Raw genomic sequence first — 21,458 nt, forward strand, 5'->3', positions numbered from 1 at the left:
AAGAAAAAAAAATATATATATATATATATATATATATATATATATATATATATATATATATATATATATATATATATATATATATATATATATATTCTGGCCACACAATATTTCTGATATTCTGTCACTTATACCCATGCACAGTTCTACAATACATATTCAATGAAAGGCATGATGAAAAGACTAGCTGTAGTCCTTGATGGGTACAACCAATGCGTAGACCTGTAGTAACAGTGAAATTATGTAACATGTTGAGAATTTGAAAACATTTTGACTATCTTTGTTTCTTAACAAAAGTAATGAAAACTTACGTGCTCTCATTAAAGGCTTGGCTGTCCACCCACAGGTACCCGCCCCTCTCCTTGTACAGGCCGATCCATGGTACAGCATGAGCAAATGTCGCCACCAAAAATTCCTTTACAAGAAAAATATGTAAAATATCTAAATATTGCACCATTTTAGAGCTAGGGTTAGCTATTGTTTCTAATGACAGTTAAATCTATGAGTTTAAAGAATAATATATTTTCCTACACCTCACAGATCTTGAATGGGCAAAACTGGTCACTTTCGACTGGCGCATTAACAAGAATTTGATAATTGTTTGAGAAGGTTCTTGGGGATGGAAGGAGATTCACACAGCTGTATTTGGCTGCCAGAACTGTGTCAAGTTGGCAATTTTGGCCACTACTGCAAGGGTGCCGATGCGGAAGGAGGCCATTCGACAGGACTGTTTGAAGATCTTGTTTTTAAAAAACAGTCTTGCTAGAAGTCAAATGATAAATGATGACTTCACGAAGAAAGCTACACTAATCTACTCCCCTCCACATGCCCGCTGGTCTTCTGAAAGAGGTAGTAAAACAATACTGTGACGGAATGGATGCATTATTGTTTTGCTCAGACCCAATTTTCAGCCTCTTATTTTGTGCCTAACTGACTAATGCTTCCTCTACACAAAGGTCAGGCAGCCAGACCCTTTTGGTTTCCCTAGAGCACAACTGTGTATATGCAACCCTTGTAAGGTTGTTGATGGTGCGTGTCTCTATAGTAGCTGTAAGCAGTTGGGCTGCTGGTTTAGTAGGTCAAGCAGCAACCACAATCCTGGTCAGGGTGAGGCTAAAGCCAATCCTAAATTACCCTTTGCTCAACCTTCTGGTAGCTTAGTACAGAGAAGTCAGGCTTAACTTAGAGGCAATGCATAAAGTATCTGTGCAATAATTCAAACAGCAAAAAACCGAAAACACCACTCAGAAAGGATACCACGCCAAATAGGAAACAGTGATTTTTTTATAAATAAAATAAGACTAAAACAAACAAACATTAAAATCAGTAGAAGTGGAGATATGCAAATTTGAAAATTTAAGTGAAAATAGCACCAAAAAGCACAAAGCGGCAACTGTAGATGTCTGGTCGCTCCGACCTGGGACAAAGTCAGAACTTCAGGCCGGCCACAATAGAGCACGGGCTGACTACCAGGACCCAGTCAGGCCAGCTGAACAAAGTATCTTACATACTCATTTGCAGAGCGTTAAGAGGGTCGGAGTCGAAGATGTGTCATGCAGTATCAGACAGTACTCAGAGTTCATCAGGGGAAGAGGAGACTGAGGAAGATGAAGACAATACTAACAGCTCCAGTGAAGGGGAAAGCGAGGCTTCCCGCGATAACACTGACACAATTGTTCGTCCTAAAAAACCAAGAAATAAGATCAAACGGAGGAGTCAGCTTAAATCGGATTATTCGGATTCGCAGATGTCATACCATTTAGAAGAAGAGGGACCGACCATATCGCAATCAATACCACAAGGACACAGACCAAGAAGATTGCAAGCTAAAGATAGCGGGACACTGGAGCCCTCACTTGCTGCCATTCTCGCCTCGATCAAAGACTTTCAGGAGGAGGTGAGAGGTGAAAACAGGGCATCTAAAAACGCAGCGAAAAAACTACAGGGCGGACTCAGACGACTGAATAAGACCTGTACAGACATCAGTGTGAGAGTGGGCATGGTCAACGCTAGGACCGAACATCTGGAAACTGAAGCAGCGGCAACCAAACAGGCCACTGACTCTAATTCTGCCTGCCTCATGGATCTAATGGCGAAAATCGAAGAAAATTAAAACCGACAACGCCGGAATAACCTGCGCCTGCTGGGGATTCCAGAAGGAAAGGAGGGGGAAGACCCTAGACAGTTCATTGTTAAACTACTGCAAGACTCTTTCCCAGAAAATACTGAATGGGATTGGGACCACGAAGTACAGCGAGCATACAGGTTTCCCTTCTTTCAAAAAAAAAATACAAAAATGGTAATTTGATTGAAGGACAACCCCGGGTTTTCCTTGTTTACTTTGGCAACTTCCTCCTGAGACAACTGGTTTATGATAAGGCACGCCCCAACTCAAAAAAAGGGGCTCATGGAATTACCTTTTTTCCCAAACCGGATTTCTGCCATCAGACTGTTGAGCGCAGATGGCATCTGCAGCAGTTGATCTCTCCCTTCCAACAACTAGGTGCAGAGGTGTATCTTATGAACCAGGCTAGGTTAAAGGTTATTCTACACGGCACAACCAAGGTCTTTACATCTGAGATTAAAGCTAAAGAGCAACTGGAAGAGATCAGACTCAAGAGGGGACATAGAGGAGCAAACTGAAAAACGGGGGGAAAAAACTATGCTATTTGCTATCTTACAGAGAGATAAGGGTGGGGGGAAAAAAAAAGAGAAAATCACTTAAAGATAATGGTTACTCTCTCTTTGGCCTTTTCTTTCCCATTTACCCTCTAGTATCTCTTAAATTATGATCTAGCTAGTTAGGGGAAGGAGGGGGGGGGGAAGAGGGAAGAAAGGAACTGGGGAATGATTAATAATAATAATAATAATAATAATAATAATAAAGGAGTTTGTAGAGCGTATGGTGACGCCATCTCGGCGTGTCCCCGCGCTGTGGAGAGAGAGAGGCATTACCGTGACCGAAAACAGAATCTATAAGGTGTACAGGTAGGTCTTTAGAAGTTTTCTGAACTTAGTTTCAGTGTCTGCTAGCCTAATGTTCGCTGGAAGTAAATTCCATTTGTTGGCTGCTAGCACTCTAAAAGAGCGGCCTCCCATTCTGGCTTTTTGGACACGGGGATTTTTAGTAGGCCAGTCCCTTTAGAGCGAAGTGCTCTACTTGGCTCATAAGTGAGGGCTAGGTCCGCCAGATACTGAGGAGCTTTGTGCGATGTAATCCTATAGCACATTAAGAGCACTTTGAATAGGATCCTTTTTTTTATAGGTAGCCAATGTAAAGCAGCGAGAGTTGGTTTGGATGCTGCTCTTTTGGGTAGTCTCAGGACCAATCGTGCTGCGGTATTTTGAAGTACCTGCAGGCGCCTAAGATTTTTTTCAGTGGTTCCCAGGAATAGCACATTGCCATAGTCTATAGGGGAGGTCACTAAAGCTTGGGTCATGGTCCGTCTAGCCTCTAAGGGAAGTAGGTCCAGGGTGCGATTAAGAGTCTTTAATACCCCGAAGCATTTTCCCACTAACCTATGAATATGGCCATCATAAGATAATTTGGGATCAATCCAGATGCCCAAATTCTTATCTTCTTTACATGGAGTAGGCAGAGGGCCAAGACAGGTTGGCCACCAGTCTCTTGTCCAGCTTGCATCATTCCATCCTATCACCAGTACCTCCGTTTTGGAGCCATTGAGCTTCAGGCAGTGTTGATTCATCCAACCTGCTAGATCCTGCATACAGGCCTTAAAGTTGGCAGCTGCCGTGGTAGGAGCTTGGGATAGAAAGATTAGCAGTTGGGTATCGTTGGCGTATGAAACTAATTCTACACCGTACGATTGCACCACATCTGCCAGAGGCGCCATGTATAAGTTGATCAAGGTGGGGCTCAGGGCAAAGCCCTGAGGCACCCCTTGTTCTAAGGCTATGCGGTCTGAGGAGAAAGCTCCCCGCTGTACCTGAAAGCTACGATCAGTAAGGAACGCTTTCAGCCAGCCCAGTGCCGACTTAGTGACCCCGGCTTTGTTTAGGCACTGTAGCAAGATGGAATGTGCTACAGTGTCAAGCGCGGCACTGAGGTCCAGCATAATGAGTGCCATGGTATGTCCAGCATCTGCTCCTAGTTGTAAGGTTTCAGTCGCTCTCAAAAGGGCAGTCTCCGTGGAGTAGCCAGGCTGAAATCCAGACTGAGAAGCGTGAAGGAGATTGTTAGTTTCCAGATGGGCCACTAACTGAATGTTAGCTACTTTCTCCGCCACCTTCGCTAAATAGGGTAACAGGGAAATAGGACGTAGGTTTTCAAGGGTATCATGGCTCACATTAGGCTTTTTTTTTTTTTTAATCGGGAGAACAATTGCTTTCTTCCATACTTCTGGGAGTCTGGCCGAGGCAAAGGAGACCTGGAGCACATGTCTAAAGAACGGCTCCAGTACTGTCAAGCTCTCTCCTAGTACCTTAGGAGGAGCAGAGTCACGAGGGGAGCCTGACTTGATACTTTTACATATGCTATTGAGGATTTCTGGAGGGGGGACCGAGAAACATTGTAAGCATATCTCCATAGAGCTTACTCCTTCCCTTTCTACAAAATCATGGCCAGATGTCATATTACCAGAGAAAGTAGCATAAATATCTTTTATCTTTCCAGAAAAGTAGTTAGCGATTTTATTACATGTTTCCACTGAGTCGGTTTGGGTGGTGTTGTCATTGGTTAGCACTGAGATCTCCTTAAAAATTTTGAAGAGCTCCTTAGAGGAGTTCTCTGCTTCCCCGATGCGAGATTTATAATGCATGGCCTTAGTAGTACGTATTTTGATGTTATATTCCTTTTGAGCTTTTTTGCATTGAATTTTGATTGTAGGGCAGAAGTTTAGGCGCCATTGTCGTTCTAATTTTTTGCAAGAGGATTTCGCAGCCTGTAACTCAGGTGTGAACCACGGGGGGGGTCTTCCTGCTATTAGGTATTTTAATAGTACGTATAGGGGCAGTGCTATCTAAGGCAGTTAAAATACGTTCCTCTAACCTACTATATGCGCTTTCGCAGTCCATGCCCCCTGGCGGTCCTCCTAGCTTGAGTATTTTATTAAAGGTTTCTTGTGAGAAGTTTTTCCATTTTCGACATTGGTAACGGTGTTCATTGTCTTTTTTTATCTCAGGCTCCGATATCCGAAAATGGAACGGAATTAGAGAGTGATCGGACCAGGGTACCGGTAAGAGTGAATGAACTTTCACTCCAGTCCAGTTCCCGAAAACAGGGTCCAAAAGATGACCAAGTTTATGGGTAGGAGCACAATTTTTTAGGTCTAATTGTAGGGACTGTAGCTCTTGCCTGATGTCCTTTGCCTCTTTGTCGAGTTGATCGTCAAAATGGACATTCATGTCTCCTAGTACCATAATTCTGCTCTTTCTTATGGCTAGGTGGGCTGCCATATACAAGAATACCTGATATGGAATGTTGAGGCCCAAGTATAATTGTGAATAGACCAGCTTCACAGTGGTCAATCAGCAGGGGTGATAGAGAACATTCCAGCGGAGCTTTGATCGCAATTGCAATCCCTCCGCCCCTCCCCTCCTTCCTATCTAGTCTGGAGAGAGAATGACCAAGCACACTTATCTTAGGCGCCTGGCATGGTTGGCGGTTGCGGCTTATGACTGATCACCATCATTCAGGCTTTGCCTGATTGCTCACACAAAGGGGGGAGTGGGTGGGTGGGTACTGGGCCTCGGGGGGAAGGGTGGGTAGGGCCACAAAAGACACATACAGGTACTAACCATACACACATACCTCAAATGTTGTTGACTAGTTTTGTCCTTTTTTTCTTTATGGTATGTAGATGGGTACTGCCATATCCTTTAGATGGCTAGGATAGAACCATTACGTATCGTCTCTGTCAATGTTTGTGGTTTGAATGACGCGTCAAAGAGACAAAGTGGCGATGGGGCTACGAACACTTGGGGGAAACATCATATGCCTACAGGAAATCCATGTAGAACAGTCAGAAACACACTTACTACATACATTAGGGTTTAAAGTAGTGGGTGCTACTAAGCAAGGAGCTAAGACAAAGGGTATAGGAATCTTAACTGATAGAAAATTTGCTATTAGCAATCCACGAACCAAAGCAGATTCACTAGGAAGGTGGGTCATCACCCAGATTCAACTCCCTAATAACATCTCTTTCACTCTCTGCTCACTATATGGTAGTAACGCTGATGATCCGGGGGTCATTAACCAAGTTTCCAGTGAGTTAGTACATTGGCCCACCCAGATAGTCCTATGCGGAGACTTTAACATACATTTACCTAGCAATTGGGATGCCAACACAACCTGGAGATATAAAGGAAGGAAACCCCAAGTCTTTCAAGCTTTAATTAACCTCATTCAAACTCACGGTCTGATGGATGGCTGGGCGAGCAAAAACCCATCACTTTCTGGATACACTTTTTATTCAGCCCCGCACCAAGTACTGGTCAGATTAGATTATTTTTTTCATTTCTGCATCACTGGCCCCCAGCTTCACTATAGATATCGCACCCCGCTTTATGTCTGACCATAACCCTATTATTCTTACCATAAGGGAGTTCGGGCAATCCAGAGAGGCTTCCAGATGGAGTTTTGAAAAAGCTTTATTATACGACCCTAGCTATATAAATCACATGCAAGGATGGATCCAGGTGTTCCTAGAGATAAACATTGGCTCCGCTTCCCAAATGACAGTCTGGGATACCCTAAAGGCAGGGATCAGAGGCGAGACCCTTAGGTTCTCTGTACAAAAAAATAGAGCAGAAAAAACCCAGATCAAATATCTCCAAGAAAAATTAAGAAAAACTGAAATAAAGCTGACCCAAACAATACACGCAGGGCTAGATTGTCAACCAATTCAACAAGAAGCAATTTTGGTTCGGGCAGAAATAGGGGCGGTGTTTATGGGCAAAATTGCGGCTAAGTGGGCAGCAGCAAGGGAGAAGACGTATGAGTGTAGTGTACATTGGACATCATTTAGCTGTCAGGACAAGACAACAAACTACTTCTAGTGAAATCCACAAAATCAGACTTGCTTCAGGAGCAGAGGTTACGGATCCTAGCTATATTCAGCGTGAGTTTCAGGAGTTTTATGTTAGGCTACACAAGGAAGAAATCTGTTGCACAGCCGACGCTTTAGACAGAGAGATTTCTGAATACCTCAGCGATAGAATTAAGCAAATTGAGCCTAGGAGATAGCGAACTATTAGATCTTACTCCTACATGGGAAGAAATCCTGGATGCCCTTAATAGCCTCCCAGATGGGAAGGCTTCTGGACCTGATGGCATCCCCGTTGAGTTTTTTAAAAATATTTGCCAGTCAAATCAAGGCTCTATTTACAGAGGTAATTACTTCCATCTTCAATGGCACCTCGCCTCCAGCCTCTTGGTCCAGTGCTAGGATTTCTATCTTTCCTAAAAAGGATAAATTCCCACTAGAAATGAGTTCTTATAGACCAATAACTCTTATCAACTGTGATTCCAAAATATTCTCTAAGGTATTAGCCTCCAGAATATCCCGAATAGTGGAATCCCTTGTCTCAAAATGGCAACACGGTTTTATACCTAAGAAAGGGACTACGGAACATGTCAGGAGAGTTATTAATCTGTTTGATGCTGCCCAAGTAGCCGAAGACACTATGTCACTTATATTACTCGATGCCGAGAAGGCTTTTGACCGGGTCTCATGGCGATTTCTTTGGAGGGTAATGGACAGTATGGGGTTCGGTGGTAGATTTATGCAGGCACTTTATCATAATCCAACTGCTAGTGTTACCATAAATGGACAATTGATGGAACCCTTTAAAATATCACGAGGCACCAGGCAGGGATGCCCCTGCTCTCCCATTATTGTTCGCCCTTTACCTAGATCCCCTCATCAAACAAATAGAGAAAAATCACAACATTTCTCCAGTAACATACTTTCAAAACAGCTGTAAAAATCTTGGCTTACGCTGACAACCTTGCTATTACCACTCCAGACCCTGTCAATTCCATACTGGCATTAGAGGAGGAAGCCCTCAAATTTGGGAGATTATCTGGATACGCCCTAAATAAAAACATAACACAGATACTAATAAATAGTTAAATCATCTGGACTGACACCAGAGTTGTACCAGAGGCTAAATACTTGGGTGTACTAGTTTTACCTAGACTGGAGGAAATAGTCGCACTTAATTTGGCTCCCCTTGCTGTCCAGATGAAGAAGACACTAAAACAAATCGATAATTTACATCTAACGTTGGTCGGTAGGTGCAATGTCATTAAAATGATTTATTTTCCCAAATTACTTCATCTTTGTCTTTGCATCCCCCTTGAGTTTAGTAAAAAAGACTTACTTAAATTCCAACAAATTTTTACTCAATTCATTTGGGCATACGCTCAGCCCAGACGTGCATTAAAACATCTCACATTACCAAAAGACAAAGGGGGATGGGCTTATCCTAACATTACCTTATATTACTGGGCGGCGGTCCTGCAATATAGATCAGTTCTGCTAAGAGATTCCACCTTTGGAATCGAACCGTCTTTACTCTCACCCTTTCGGTCTCTGGTAGGGGAACAATATTGGGGCTGCCTACTACGAGAAACAGCTTATGGATACTACAATTGCGTTAAATTTAAGAGGTTAATGAATTCTTACAGAGTTTTTCGCTATGTCCGGAGAATTTTGGGACTCGGCAGATATAATTTTTATTCCCCAATAACTAACAACAACAACTTACCTGCTATATTTAGTTAATCTTATTTATCTGAATGGCACAGAGCAGGGATAATAAAACTAGGAGATTTTATAAGAAACAGGGGGATCGAATCCTTTTCAAATTTACAGACGAGATTTAAACTAAAAAGTCAAGTATTATTTAAATACATGGCCATTCGCGACTACTTAGCAAGAAAGGTGGGAGGCGCCAACGGATTTGCTGAGGTTGAGCTTATGAACACCCTCCGGAATGTAACCTCTGTATGCATTGGGACTATCTATCAAATAATAAATAAGGAAACCCCAGATGACTTAGAAACCATTACTACCAAATGGCATGTTAAAATTGATTCCCCCAAAAGTATATTTTACAATTCCCTGCGATTATCACAACATATCTTAATTTCTGCTAAACTCCAAGCACAACATTTCAAAACTATATTCTTTTTGTATATGACACCTAGCAAAATCATTAAATGGGGATCTGGGAGAGGAACATTAGGGGCAGACTCTATACACATATTTGCAACAGGTCCAACTATCAATTCCACCCTACTCAGAATACAGAATTTACTCTGCGAAATAACTAACCAATCAATGCTCCTAAACCCCAAGACCATTCTTTTAGGAACACAATCTGACTCTTTAAGAGTAAAGGAGGAAGGGTTGATGTTTGTTGCAATGGCAATATGGAGGATATGTATCTCCTCCGGCTGGCTAGATTCTGAATCTCTCTCCTATGCACAATGGCTGGCTAGATTAGTCGCTACATACCATTTAGAAAAGTCTGTATATGCCAAGAAAGGACGAAGGAAAAGGAGGATGGGGATTGAAATCTGGGGAGTATTTTCTAAATGGATTGATCAACAAGGACAAGGGGACTCCGAGACATAAAAGGATTATCAGATACCCATAATACCTTCTTTGCCATATTTCTTTTTTATGATATTATTTGTTACTATTTTTTCCTCATTGTGTATGTTTATTTGTACCTGTATCATTGATCACCAATACATATGAGAGATGGGGGGAGGGTGGGGGGGCTGGGGGGGCCTTGAATCTTCTTTTCTTTTGTAACTCTGTTTGAGATTCTGCTTTGTGAAAAAATATAATTAAATACATAAATAAAAAAAAGCACTAGTTGGCAATGGTAAAGTGTGCAGAGTACTAAGGACATGCAAAAAGAAAATAAGCAAACCAGTAGTATTGAAGGCAAAAGGTTAAGGGAACAGTCATACGAAGGAAGCCAGGTCTAACAATGGCACCCCACTGCGATAGGAGAAGGCGCTAGACACTATGACATACATACAATCTGGTCTCAGATGATTTAAGCTTTAGTCCTACATCAGTCTGCACATCACTTGACCGCAGCACCAACACCTTTTCCCACAGATTATAGAGCGCAATGGGTTTTAGTAACTAAACCACACTGTGCTTTATTTGAGCTCGTGGTTGCAGGTGCAGGGCATCGGAACTCATTATTTTACAAATTAATCACTACTGAATACAGTGTGCTAAGATGAGACAGTAATGAGGGGTCCTTTCTCGGTTTAGTCCACCAAAGCACTATCTTAAGGAGGGTGTCTGGGGGGACAAGATCAGTTACTGTGGTTCTGTGTGATTAGGTCTGGGCATGGCTGGCTGCCCAGAATGGAAGTTCCTACTACTGAGTGCATGGGATCCTTCACCCTACATCACGAAGCCAAGCAAACATGCAAAGATCCTACAGCCAAGAACACTGGGACACACAGTGCAACACATGCACATAAACTGCATATAGAAGGGAACAGCGAGCAATTGTTTGTTGATCACTGGACACGCTTTCTGCTGCACCAGGGGTGCACTTGTAATCACGCATTCCTCTCAGTCATTGCAAAACTAGCCCTCTGAAATTGCAGCAGGAACTACTTTTGGTGAGTGTACATATGGGACATTCAGAGGGGCTTCTGTTTTTTCCTTTTAAGGGGTTCAGTGTCTCATATGTGGCCTGCTATTGGCTTGTCCACTATTCTCCCTCTCTTTTACCTACCAATGTTTTATGACCTAGACACACTTTAAATGTCCAGCCTTATGTTCACAATACATTGGGAATCCATGAGCAGCGTGTCTAATGAAGATGCTTAATATATACACAAATACCAATGCATGTTGGACTTGTTGACTGAGGTGCGCTGACAGAACACTGCAGATGCGATTCTCACATAGTTTCAGACAGTAAAGTTGAAAGGATTTGATCATTGAAACACTTAGAGGTCACAATGGCAGTATGCAGAACTACATAAATGATATAGTAGCATACTGCAGTTAGGTCTGATAGAAGGATATAGCATATATTACATGGGGGACATGTTGCCCAATATTGATTTTAAAGACAAAGCCTCAAATGATGCTGACGGTTATAACCGACTATAGGACTAGATAAGGTGACTTGAAATACCCTGAAATTGAGCAGCGATTCCTTGCTGATTAGAAAAGAATTGTGTTCTCTATTAACCCTTCTATTTCCTAGTGTATAAAAGAAAAAGATTAATTATTACCAGGTCCTTTGGTGACTTGAACACAGCTAGAGAGCCGTTGTTGAGGGAGCAGGAGTTGTTGCTTGTGTGCCAGTCCTCTCGTGTTTCATTTAGGTAGTAACACTTCTCTTTGAAATGGACAGAGTAGTCGGGACAGTGAGGTCGGACAGGACAAGATATTTCATGATGGCCTTGACGGAAAAATGGGAACCACACTGAAAAACACCAAAAAATATATTCATTATTTTCAATGCACTGAATTTATTTTTATACTAAGTCTTCTGTATTAGCAACACCTCAAGATGTACTCCATTCAAGGATTGTTTTTACTAGGCCTGGGGGAAATTTATATTTATCATAAACAAATGGAGGAGTATACCCCGATGATAACAAAATAGATCAGCAAGATACAAAGAGGACACCAAAAGGAAATGATTTTCCCTTTTTTAGGAAGACCCCTCACTCACAAACCTATTTGGTGACATGCTTCATCATTGGGGTCCCACCCGAATAGCCGAATGCTATCTTGGGAGATCTCTCCCTATTTGCAGATGCAAGCATAGAACAAGCAATATCTCACAGAAATGATTGGGACAAGGTAAAGGAAATGAAAAGGAATAGGATCAGGACAATATTACATGGAACTATTCTCAAACAGTATTTGAGGAACAACACTGCACCTAAGGGTTTACTTGTTACAAATGCTCCACGGATCTACTTTGACAATCCAGTGTTCAGTAAGGACTGGGCCCAGATCGTGTGGCACTGTACACACGACTGGATTGTCCTGATCAACAAGACAGCACTGAGACTATCAGAGATCATGCTGGTAGAAACACAATTGACAGAAAGTCATATTAAAACCACGATCACTGGTTACAAGAAGAAACTAGACGATCTTAATAAGGAAATTCATGAATACAAGGACAAACGAACCCAGCAGAAAGTCCAAAAACTTCAGAAAGACCTTAAATGTTTTTCTTACGTAAAAGCGTACCCCTACTCAGACCCCGATTACACATCTTCGGTGAGAACTGATAGGTATTCAGATGCCTTGAGTGTTGATTCCTAAGCCAGTTGTGGCTCTAGCACATGCACTGGAAGGTTCAGACAAAGAGGTAAAAAAAGACCCCAAAACACGTGGCCCGCATACAATGCCCAGATGATGGGGGGGTTTCAAGGTCCTTTTAATCCACACCAACACTATCCAATGTATGGATGACAACCATCATTTCCACAACCCCTATTCCCACAAAACACATTCAGGCCGCCTTTTTTAGGCCGGGGCAGAAGAAAGGGACAAAACCAGGTACACTGGGAGGAGGAGAATCCAGTGGGTAATTACACGAGGAGCAAAACATGGGAGCCATAGGCAGGGACAAGCAACAGCAGGGTTTAATTACCAACCTAGCCTCTAGACCCCTTTCCATAATAGAAGCAGGGGTTCTGAATAGGGACTAGGCTTTATCCCTACAGTAAAATTGGATACATTTTTTTCCTTTAAAATATTAAAGCTTCCTTCAAAAAACAAGGCGACAGAGTAGAAAACCAAGATCAATGCGAGACGGGCTTAGGTTTAACATCTACGTACGCACCTACCCCCACACTATCTCTGTGGAGGTATTAGCATTCGAACAAGCTGTTTTTGATGACATTGAGAACTTGGAAGTAAAACAACCCTTCTTCAACATGAGTAAGGGTGAGAACCTGGCCTTGGAGAGTGAGAAATTGTGATATCATTATAAAACAGGCAGACAAAGGTGGGGGAATAGTAGTTCAGGACAAGATAGCCTATCAAGCAGAGTGCCGTAGATTACTTGCCGATGAGAATAATTACGTTCCTTTAACATCTAATCCAACTCTGGCACCAAAACAAGAAATAAAGTCCCTGGTGGACCATGCAGGCACTAACATACTGGAGGCAATTTTAAGCATGACAGGCATCTGTGACAAGGTAGTGGCATACGGGAGGTGGTTGATGTCATAGCATTATAATACTGGCATCACATGCTAGAGGTAATCAGTTCTGATGGTTGTTCTTTGCATTATCATAAAATACTGGTCCCAAAAACATCAGTGCACATCTCATTGAGTCACTATTATCCAGTGGGCAGTCAGCCTCGTTGATCCTAAGTCTCTTGTTGTCGTACAACCAATGTTCTCTCAATCCAAAATGGAAAACGCACAATGTCCAATAGTACACAATATTCTTTTATTAGTCCTTTATCTTGTCACAGCTGACGCGTGTTTCGCCCTTCGCGGGCTTTTTCAAGGCTGTAATTTATATACAAAAGATAGTCCCATATCAGAATCATAATCCATGGTACACCTTCGATTTCTCATTTTCTATTTACATAGGTCTAACACATAAGTGTCACTGTGCCACCACCACCAGCATGGTTTAAATGCGCACCTCGCACAAGGAGAGTTGACACTCCAGTTTTTAATTGTTCTGCTACAAGTTATCGCGCGGAGGGCAAACCCCACCTTCACCAACACACCCATAAATTTGCCTAGAGTTCTCATGTACCCAAAGGCATGCTACCTAGATACCGCATGTCCTATTGATTTAATAAGTCAAGCTAGCAGTATGCCAATCAATGCATACTGCTTGCCCCTACTTCCAATTCCATCTCTAGAAAAAACTCACCGGAAAATGTGTCAATTGAGCAGCATATGTTCTAAAAATAGTATTTCATAAAAACAGGTTGGCATGGATCCTGTGGAGGTATATAGGGAAACTGTCAACATTCTGGCATATAAATGTTACATTATCACTCTATTCTTTGCGTTAACAACATATATGATTACCAGGCTTACCTGCAAGCCTTTTCACCATTAACATGTATGAATAAAGTTGTGGTTATTCCTTATTTTCTAGTACATCCACATGTGATGTACTAGAAAATAAGGAATAACCACAACTTTATTGCTCAATTGACAAATTTTCCAGTGAGTGTTTTCTAGAGATTGAATTGGAAGTAGGGGCGTCTTGTGCGCTCCCTACGCGGTTTCGGTTTCGCGCCCGGGTGTGCATCCTGGGCCGGCCGGCGCGAGTGACGTGGCCCGCTCCCTGCTAGCGCCCAGAAGGCAGCGGATCCTTATTCAGGTTCATCCTTAGTTTGTCGCGGTTCTGCCGCTCCGAGGCTTCAGGCGGGATCATGCCGCGGGTCGGAGGGAGCTGCGCTGCCCTGCCATCGAACCAGGAGCAGGCAGGTTGCCGCCGAGCTGCCTGCCAGCCGCCTAACCACAGACTTCACCGGATCCTCTCCGCTGCTGGTCCGGGAGCTTCTCCGGGGTGGGATGCGCCGCTTCTGCTGGCCGGATGGGATCCACAGCCGCCGCTCTGCCCATCTCCGGAGGACCCAGCTGGGGAGTGGGCGCCGCGCTGCGGTCTGACGGGGGAACTCGCAGCTGCCGCCCTGGATCTGTGCTAACCCGCCGCCCGTCTCCCGAGCTCCGTCCACCCTCCCCGGCTGCCTCGGTCTGCCACCACCGCAGGGCTCAGCGACCGTCCGTGCCTGAGTGCGGTGCGCAAATAACTGCAGAGCGCACTCTGTGCACTGCAAGGTCTGCCTGCTCCGTGTGCACTGCCTGCACTCACAGAGAACACAAAAGATGGAACTTAAACCTCGCACCACACACACTTAAATCCTTGCAGTTCAAATAACCAGTGAAGTGAAAGCGTGATCATCGTGCGTGCGCTGCACGGATCGCTCGTGCACACGTACAGTCAGTCAAGGACTAGCGTACACACTGCCCTAGACTTATTACTGATGAGTACACACTGCACACGTTGTGTGGGCCATATACTCGGAGCCTAGTGTGCACAGACTGGACCTGCAGCTTGTGTGTGCACTATGAACACACACTACCTGTCCGTACCGTTTGCAGCCAGCCTGTGCCTGCACTGTACAGCCTGCATACAGGAAGTGCAGGCATGGATTTAACAGCAGACCCGCACCACCTCAGATCCAGTGCCCCCACTGAATGGTTATCAATATCCTCCATGATTTGTATGTGTGCTGAAAGAGAGTAGGGGGAGGGAACTCCAGGCCCAAACGATGCGGTTGGAGGGACTAGGCCTGGAGGATGAGGAGGGGGAAACTCCATCTATTGTTAGCGGTGTGACCCCTCCCGAGCACAGAGCTCAAAGCTGCAGCGGAGGGGCGGACTGAGAGGGCCCCAGCTCGCACCAAGAGGGTCAAGCACCCTTGTGCAAGCACGGAATACACCATGGCCTCTGTTTCTGCAGTGAAATAAAGACGTTATAAGGGTTGAATGGTCTCTTTGGCCTCTGGGACTCGGTGCCACTGCACCCGCTGCTCAGCTGATTGTTACGGCATAAATGACCGGAGTAGTACTCACAACTCACATGCAGAGAGAGATCCCAAGGCACACACCACTCACAGGAAGAGAGAGAGAGATCCAAAGGTACACACCACTCACAGGAAGAGAAAGATCCCGGGGCACACACCACTCACAGGAAGAGAGATCCTAAGGCACACACCACTCACAGGAAGAGAGATCCGAAGGCACACACCACTCACAGGAAGAGTGAGATCCCAAGGCACACACCACTCACAGGAAGAGTGAGATCCCAAGGCACACACCACTCACAGAAAGCGAGAGAGATCCCAAGGCAAACACCACACACAGGAAGAGAGAGAGAGAGATCCAAAGGCACACACCACGACTCACAGGCAGAGAGAGATCCTGGGGCACACACCACTCACAGGAAGAGAGATCCCAAGGCACACACCACTCACAGGAAGAAAGAGATCCCAACGCACACACCACTCACAGGAAGATAGAGAGTGAGATCCCAAGGCACACACCACTCACAGGAAGATAGCCACTCACAGAAAGAGAGAGATTCCAAGGCACACACCACTCACAAGAAGAGAGGGAGAGATCCCAAGGCACAAACCACAACTCACAGGCAGAGAGAGATCCCAAGGCACACACCACTCACAGGCAGAGAGAGAGATCCCAAAGGCACACACCACTCACGGGCAGAGAGAGATCACAAGGCACACACCACTCACAGGAAGAGAGAGAGAGAGATCTCAAGGCACACACCACTCACAGGAAGAGAGATCCCAAGGCACACACCACTCACAGGAAGAGAGAGATCCCAAGTAACACACCACTCACAGGAAGAGAGAGAGAGAGAGATCCCAAGGCACACGCCACTCACAGGAAGAGAGAGAGAGAGAGATCCAAAGGCACACACAACAACTTCACAGGCAGAGAGAGATCTCAAGGCACACACCACTCACAGGAAGAGAGAGAGACAGATCCAAAGGCACACACCACTCACAGGAAGAGAGAGAGACAGATCCAAAGGCACACACCACTCACAGGAAGAGAGAGAGAGATCCCAAGGCACACACCACTCACAGGAAGAGAGATCCCAAGGAACACACTACTCACAGGAATAGAGAGATCCCGAGGCACACACCACTCACAGGCAGAGCGAGAGATCCCAAAGGCACACACCACTCACGGGCAGAGAAAGATCACAAGGCACACACCACTCACAGGAGGAGAGAGATCCCAGGGCACAAAACACTCACAGGATAAGAGATCCCAAGGCACACACCACTCACAGGAAGAGATCCCAAGGCACACACCACTCACAGGAAGAGAGAGATCCCAAGGCACACACCACCTGCAGGCAGGGAGAGATCCTACCAGCACACACCAGAAGCGTACAAACACACACAGACATGATAAGTACATACCTAGGAACAACCAACATGGGTGTCGATGTAAGTACTCACAGAACTCATCGGCATGCACGTTCACAGCAACAGTGGGTGCACACACAAGTACACAGACATAGCATGGGCAGATACGGGGCCCCAGCCCTCCCTGAAGAATGTATGTATTTTTATCTTCTTAGAAAGGTTTTATACAGCATGAACATGACTCATCAGGGTATCAGAGCGTTATACACAAGCATGTAAGATGAACAGGAAAGGGTAGTGAATTAAACATGTAGGTAGTCAGGTAAGTAGTGACTCAAGAAATGTAGGTAGTCAGGTAAGTAGTGACACAAGAAAGAACAATCCAGGTTATAGGAGGTATAAAGCAGTACGAAGAAGGAAACTGAAACCTAGAGAGATAAAAAACGGGGTGAATAGCTTTAAAAATGAATGTATTGTGATTGTGTATTATGTAACTTGTGCTCAGTAACACTTACCCCATCAATGCATTGTTGATGTCACTGCCCTCCTAATCACACGCTGTAGTTTCACTCGTGGTGGCAGCACATTGCTGGCTCAGGGGTCCACATGTGGTGGGTGTGATGCCCCCAGCTGAGCTTTCTGCAAATACCAACCACTTTATTTATTTATTTTACACCGGTAATTGCCAGGGGCTGTGCTGTGCCAGTCACTCCTCGCTGATTATCAGCGAGCACAGATTGATTGTGAAGGAGCGTAAAGGACAGGCCAAGCTGCGACGCACGGTGGTAGCGAATCACAAGTGGAGAGGACTAGAGTGAATTGCCTGGCTGCATTCTCACTTGGCTGCACTCTACAATGGCAGGGATGCCAGGCTGCTGAGGTACTTGGCACCACTCCACTGCAGCCGCAGGCCTCATTGACTTCAAAAAGTGGTGCGCAGTAGAGGAGGAGACTCCTGCTGCCGTGCGCGTGGACGCAATTACATCACACTTGGAATGGCAGATATGCCTACCTTCGTCAGGCGGCACCTGGTGTGCTCGGTGTGTCGTAATTTGACGGTGATCGGGTTAGCGTTAAGCTTTGCTACACGTATTTCCCCTTATCTTGACTATGGTGTTCAGGAGCCATTTTGAATGCACTGGCGGCCATTTTATATGAATGCGTCGCCTCGTGGCCAGCATACCCTCTTGTCCTTTCTCTGTACCACTGACCACATGAATCTGCCCAGCAACAGGCTATTTTTAGTGTTGGTCAAGCTCGCGCATGCGCAGTTGAATCCTCTAAATGTGTTCCGCCTACACTTTTTATTACTGTAAAACTGTATAAAAGAGGGCTCACACCGATGTTCGGTGTGATACTTCTTGCATTGCCGAAGGGTGCTGTAGGAATGTACCACCACCCCATGGGGTCTTAATAAACTTGTCTTTTGCATTTTCCAGTTTCCGTGCCAACATCTTTTTATGGTGTAGCGGGTTTTGCGGAATATGTAGGCCTGGAGAACCCAATACCACAAATTGGCGAACGAAGGGACTCCTCGGCGACTCGGATGCCCAAAGGAGAGGTCGTGACGAAGGATTGGAAACTCGCCATGGACGCGTACGCTGCCACTGAGTGACCCGAGTCTTGGCACCCACGGTGTTTTCTTCCTTTCCTTCTGATCTGACCTTCCAGGTGGCGCCGGTCCTCGACTGAGATCCTGCTCGTTCGAGTTGTCGTACAGTGCCGGTTTGGCTGATTCGATTAAAGACCTTTCATGCTGTATTTCATATCCGCAATCAGCAGGTCTCGTGGAAAGGTATAATGCTACTCTGAAATTAAAGCTAGCAAAGATTGTGGCATCCACGTCTTTGAAATGGCCGGATGCTCTGCCTCTGGCATTGCTATCTATCAGATCAGTGCCCCATTCTCGAACTGGCCTCACACCTTATGAAGTGGTGTTTGGAAGGCCTATGAATATATGGGGAGTTCCTAAGCCTCGATTGTTACATGATGTGCCTTGTATAATGATGAACGATTATTTGGCACAATTAACAAATGATTTACTTTCTATTCATCAACAGGTTCGAGAAGCGCTCCCCGACAATTCCATTGGAGAGGCTCACAATCTTCGTCCTGGCGACCATGTGATGGTCCGATCCTTTGAGAGAACAAGCAGCTTGGAGCAGAGGTGGCGTGGCCCCGAGCAGGTGCTACTCGCAACTCGAACGGCTGTGCGAGTTACCAACAGGAAGCGCTGGGTGCATTCCACCCACTGCCGTCGTGTCTCTCCGGACCTGGTGAATCCAGCCGTGCTGTCTGATTATCGAGACATCTTGGACGAGGAGAAGAGCCCAGCTGTTGCGTCTACTGAATCGGAGGGAGCCTTCCCAGACCACACTGTCTCTGGAAGAGAAAGATACAACCTACGACCAAGAAAAGCAGTTGTTTTGTGCGAGACTGGTTGAGTTAACGCTCCAGGTTTGTGAAACGGAAGCCGGGAATATCAAGGCGGGGGATCTGTTCTGCCAAGTGTAGCGACACCCGTCTTGAATCTCGGAGAAGAAACCAATGGCTACCTCGGAGCTCAGCACTCATATTTTTATTTTTTAGTTGCTTTTTGAGACATTTTGAACTTTTGAACTATGGCATCTTCTACAATGCGAAATAAGAGAATTCTTGGTACAGTACTCTTTGTTATGACAATTGTGGTGATAGCTGTGATAGCTTGGGTAGTAGAACTCCTGGTGCCGGCAAGAGAACATTTATTGCCAACTACCCCAACTCCGTCAGAACATTTTCATTTTACTCTGCCTCATCATGAAGAACGACACAGACAAACTTATTTGAATAATAGTTTTATCCAGATTCTGCATCACACCCATAACATGACAAATACTTCGAACTGTTGGGTATGTGGGATGTTGCCTGGACATCAAAAGAAAAGAGGCACACCACTTATCCCACTCCCGTTTTCTCATAATGGTTCTTGCAATGCTTGGTATACTCTTTTGTTTACTTTGCGATGGCCAACAAAAGGTGGACTACTTTTCCGACTTAACAAGGTCTGCTTTAATGATCGAGATGGTTATCCACAAGCTGAAGGAACTAAGTTCGAATGGGAAGAATATAGACCTGATAATGTATTCTCGCCACAAATTTATAGTAACCAAAGAAATGTAAATATGTCTAATCTGCACATGGTTACTGTTATTGATACGAAAGCCGACTTATGCGTTCGTAATAAAGGTACAATCCCAGTAGGAAGAAGTGAATGTAACACCACTCTCACCGTTGACACTCCAAATGGTATTACATTTGTGGCCTCACGAAACACGTACTTTATTTGTGGAAATAAAGGTTATCACCGTCTCCCTATAGGATGGTTAGGAACATGTTATATATCCTTTGTATTACCCCCTGTGTTTATTGCCCCGCCTATGTATCATAATGATTTTGTGTTGTACCATGACTTTATATTGAATAGAGTGAAGAGAACATTAGTTCTCGATATTGACCAAACCGACACTTCTCTGCAACAGTATGTTGATTTTAATTTAGGCCTCTTTTCATTTGTTGGGGCTGCCTTAAATAGTCGGAAAATAAGACGACTGACATGTGTTGTAGAAGCTGTCGCTAATGAGACAGTTTTTGCCTTAGGAAACTTAACAGAGGAACTTCAGATTACCAGAATTGTAACGCTCCAGAATCGCATGGTTCTAGATGTAGTATTAGCTGACCCTGGAGGTGCATGTCGCATTATCGGAAGTAGTTGTTGTGTATACGTGCCAGATAATTCACCTTCTGTATATGATGCAATATCTAAATTACATAAGATAGCTGCTGAGATACATCCTGATAATGGTACTTGGACACTTTCAGGGTGGTTTTGGACGTTACTTAGTACTCGGGGTTGGAAGTTGTTGACAATCTTATGTGTAATAATTGGGATATTATTCTTCCTATGTCTTTGTATCCAACGTGGCCCTATGTTACGTTCCATGTGCCTTTCTGCTTGTATCCCGTCCAAACGAGCTATTGTAAAAAATGAACAAATGATTCATAGAGAAGTAGCGAAAATTATGTCCATTGATATTGAGGATGAATACCCTGATTATGTACACTATGAGGTAGCTTCAGCTAAACGCTAAAAGGGTAATCTGTCGTAATTTGACGGTGATCGGGTTAGCGTTAAGCTTTGCTACACGTATTTCCCCGTATCTTGACTATGGTGTTCAGGAGCCATTTTGAATGCACTGGCGGCCATTTTATATGAATGCGTCGCCTCTTGGCCAGCATACCCTCTAGTCCTTTCTCTGTACCACTGACCACATGAATTTGCCCAGCAACAGGCTATTTTTAGTGTTGGTCAAGCTCGCGCATGCGCAGTTGAATCCTCTGTATTAGTGGACAGTCATCACTTAGGAATGTTCCTCCAAACTGACCAGTGGTGTTGTAACTCCTCCCATGAGTTGGCTGTGTTCCAAAAATGACCATATATGTACCTAAACTCTGTAAATGTGTTCCGCCTACACTTTTTATTACTGTAAAACTGTATAAAA

The 21,458-nt window shown here is 44.5% G+C and overlaps 1 protein-coding gene across 1 annotated transcript in view; it reads right to left on the minus strand.

The window, feature by feature from the left end:
- Nucleotides 1-307: 307 nt before the first annotated feature.
- LOC147700623 (NKG2-C type II integral membrane protein-like) overlaps nucleotides 308-21,458 on the minus strand; it is a 43,433-nt gene continuing 22,282 nt past the window's right edge. Inside the window, exons 3-4 of the mRNA XM_086929144.1 lie at nucleotides 11,249-11,442; nucleotides 308-415 (exon numbers count right to left, since the gene is read on the minus strand). Coding sequence (XP_086785270.1) covers nucleotides 308-415; nucleotides 11,249-11,442 — 302 coding nt within the window. The remainder of the gene's footprint in view (nucleotides 416-11,248; nucleotides 11,443-21,458) is intronic.

Source organism: Lissotriton vulgaris, chromosome 7, assembly GCF_964263255.1.
Source record: "Lissotriton vulgaris chromosome 7, aLisVul1.2, whole genome shotgun sequence".
Classification (NCBI taxonomy): Eukaryota; Metazoa; Chordata; class Amphibia; order Caudata; family Salamandridae; genus Lissotriton; species Lissotriton vulgaris.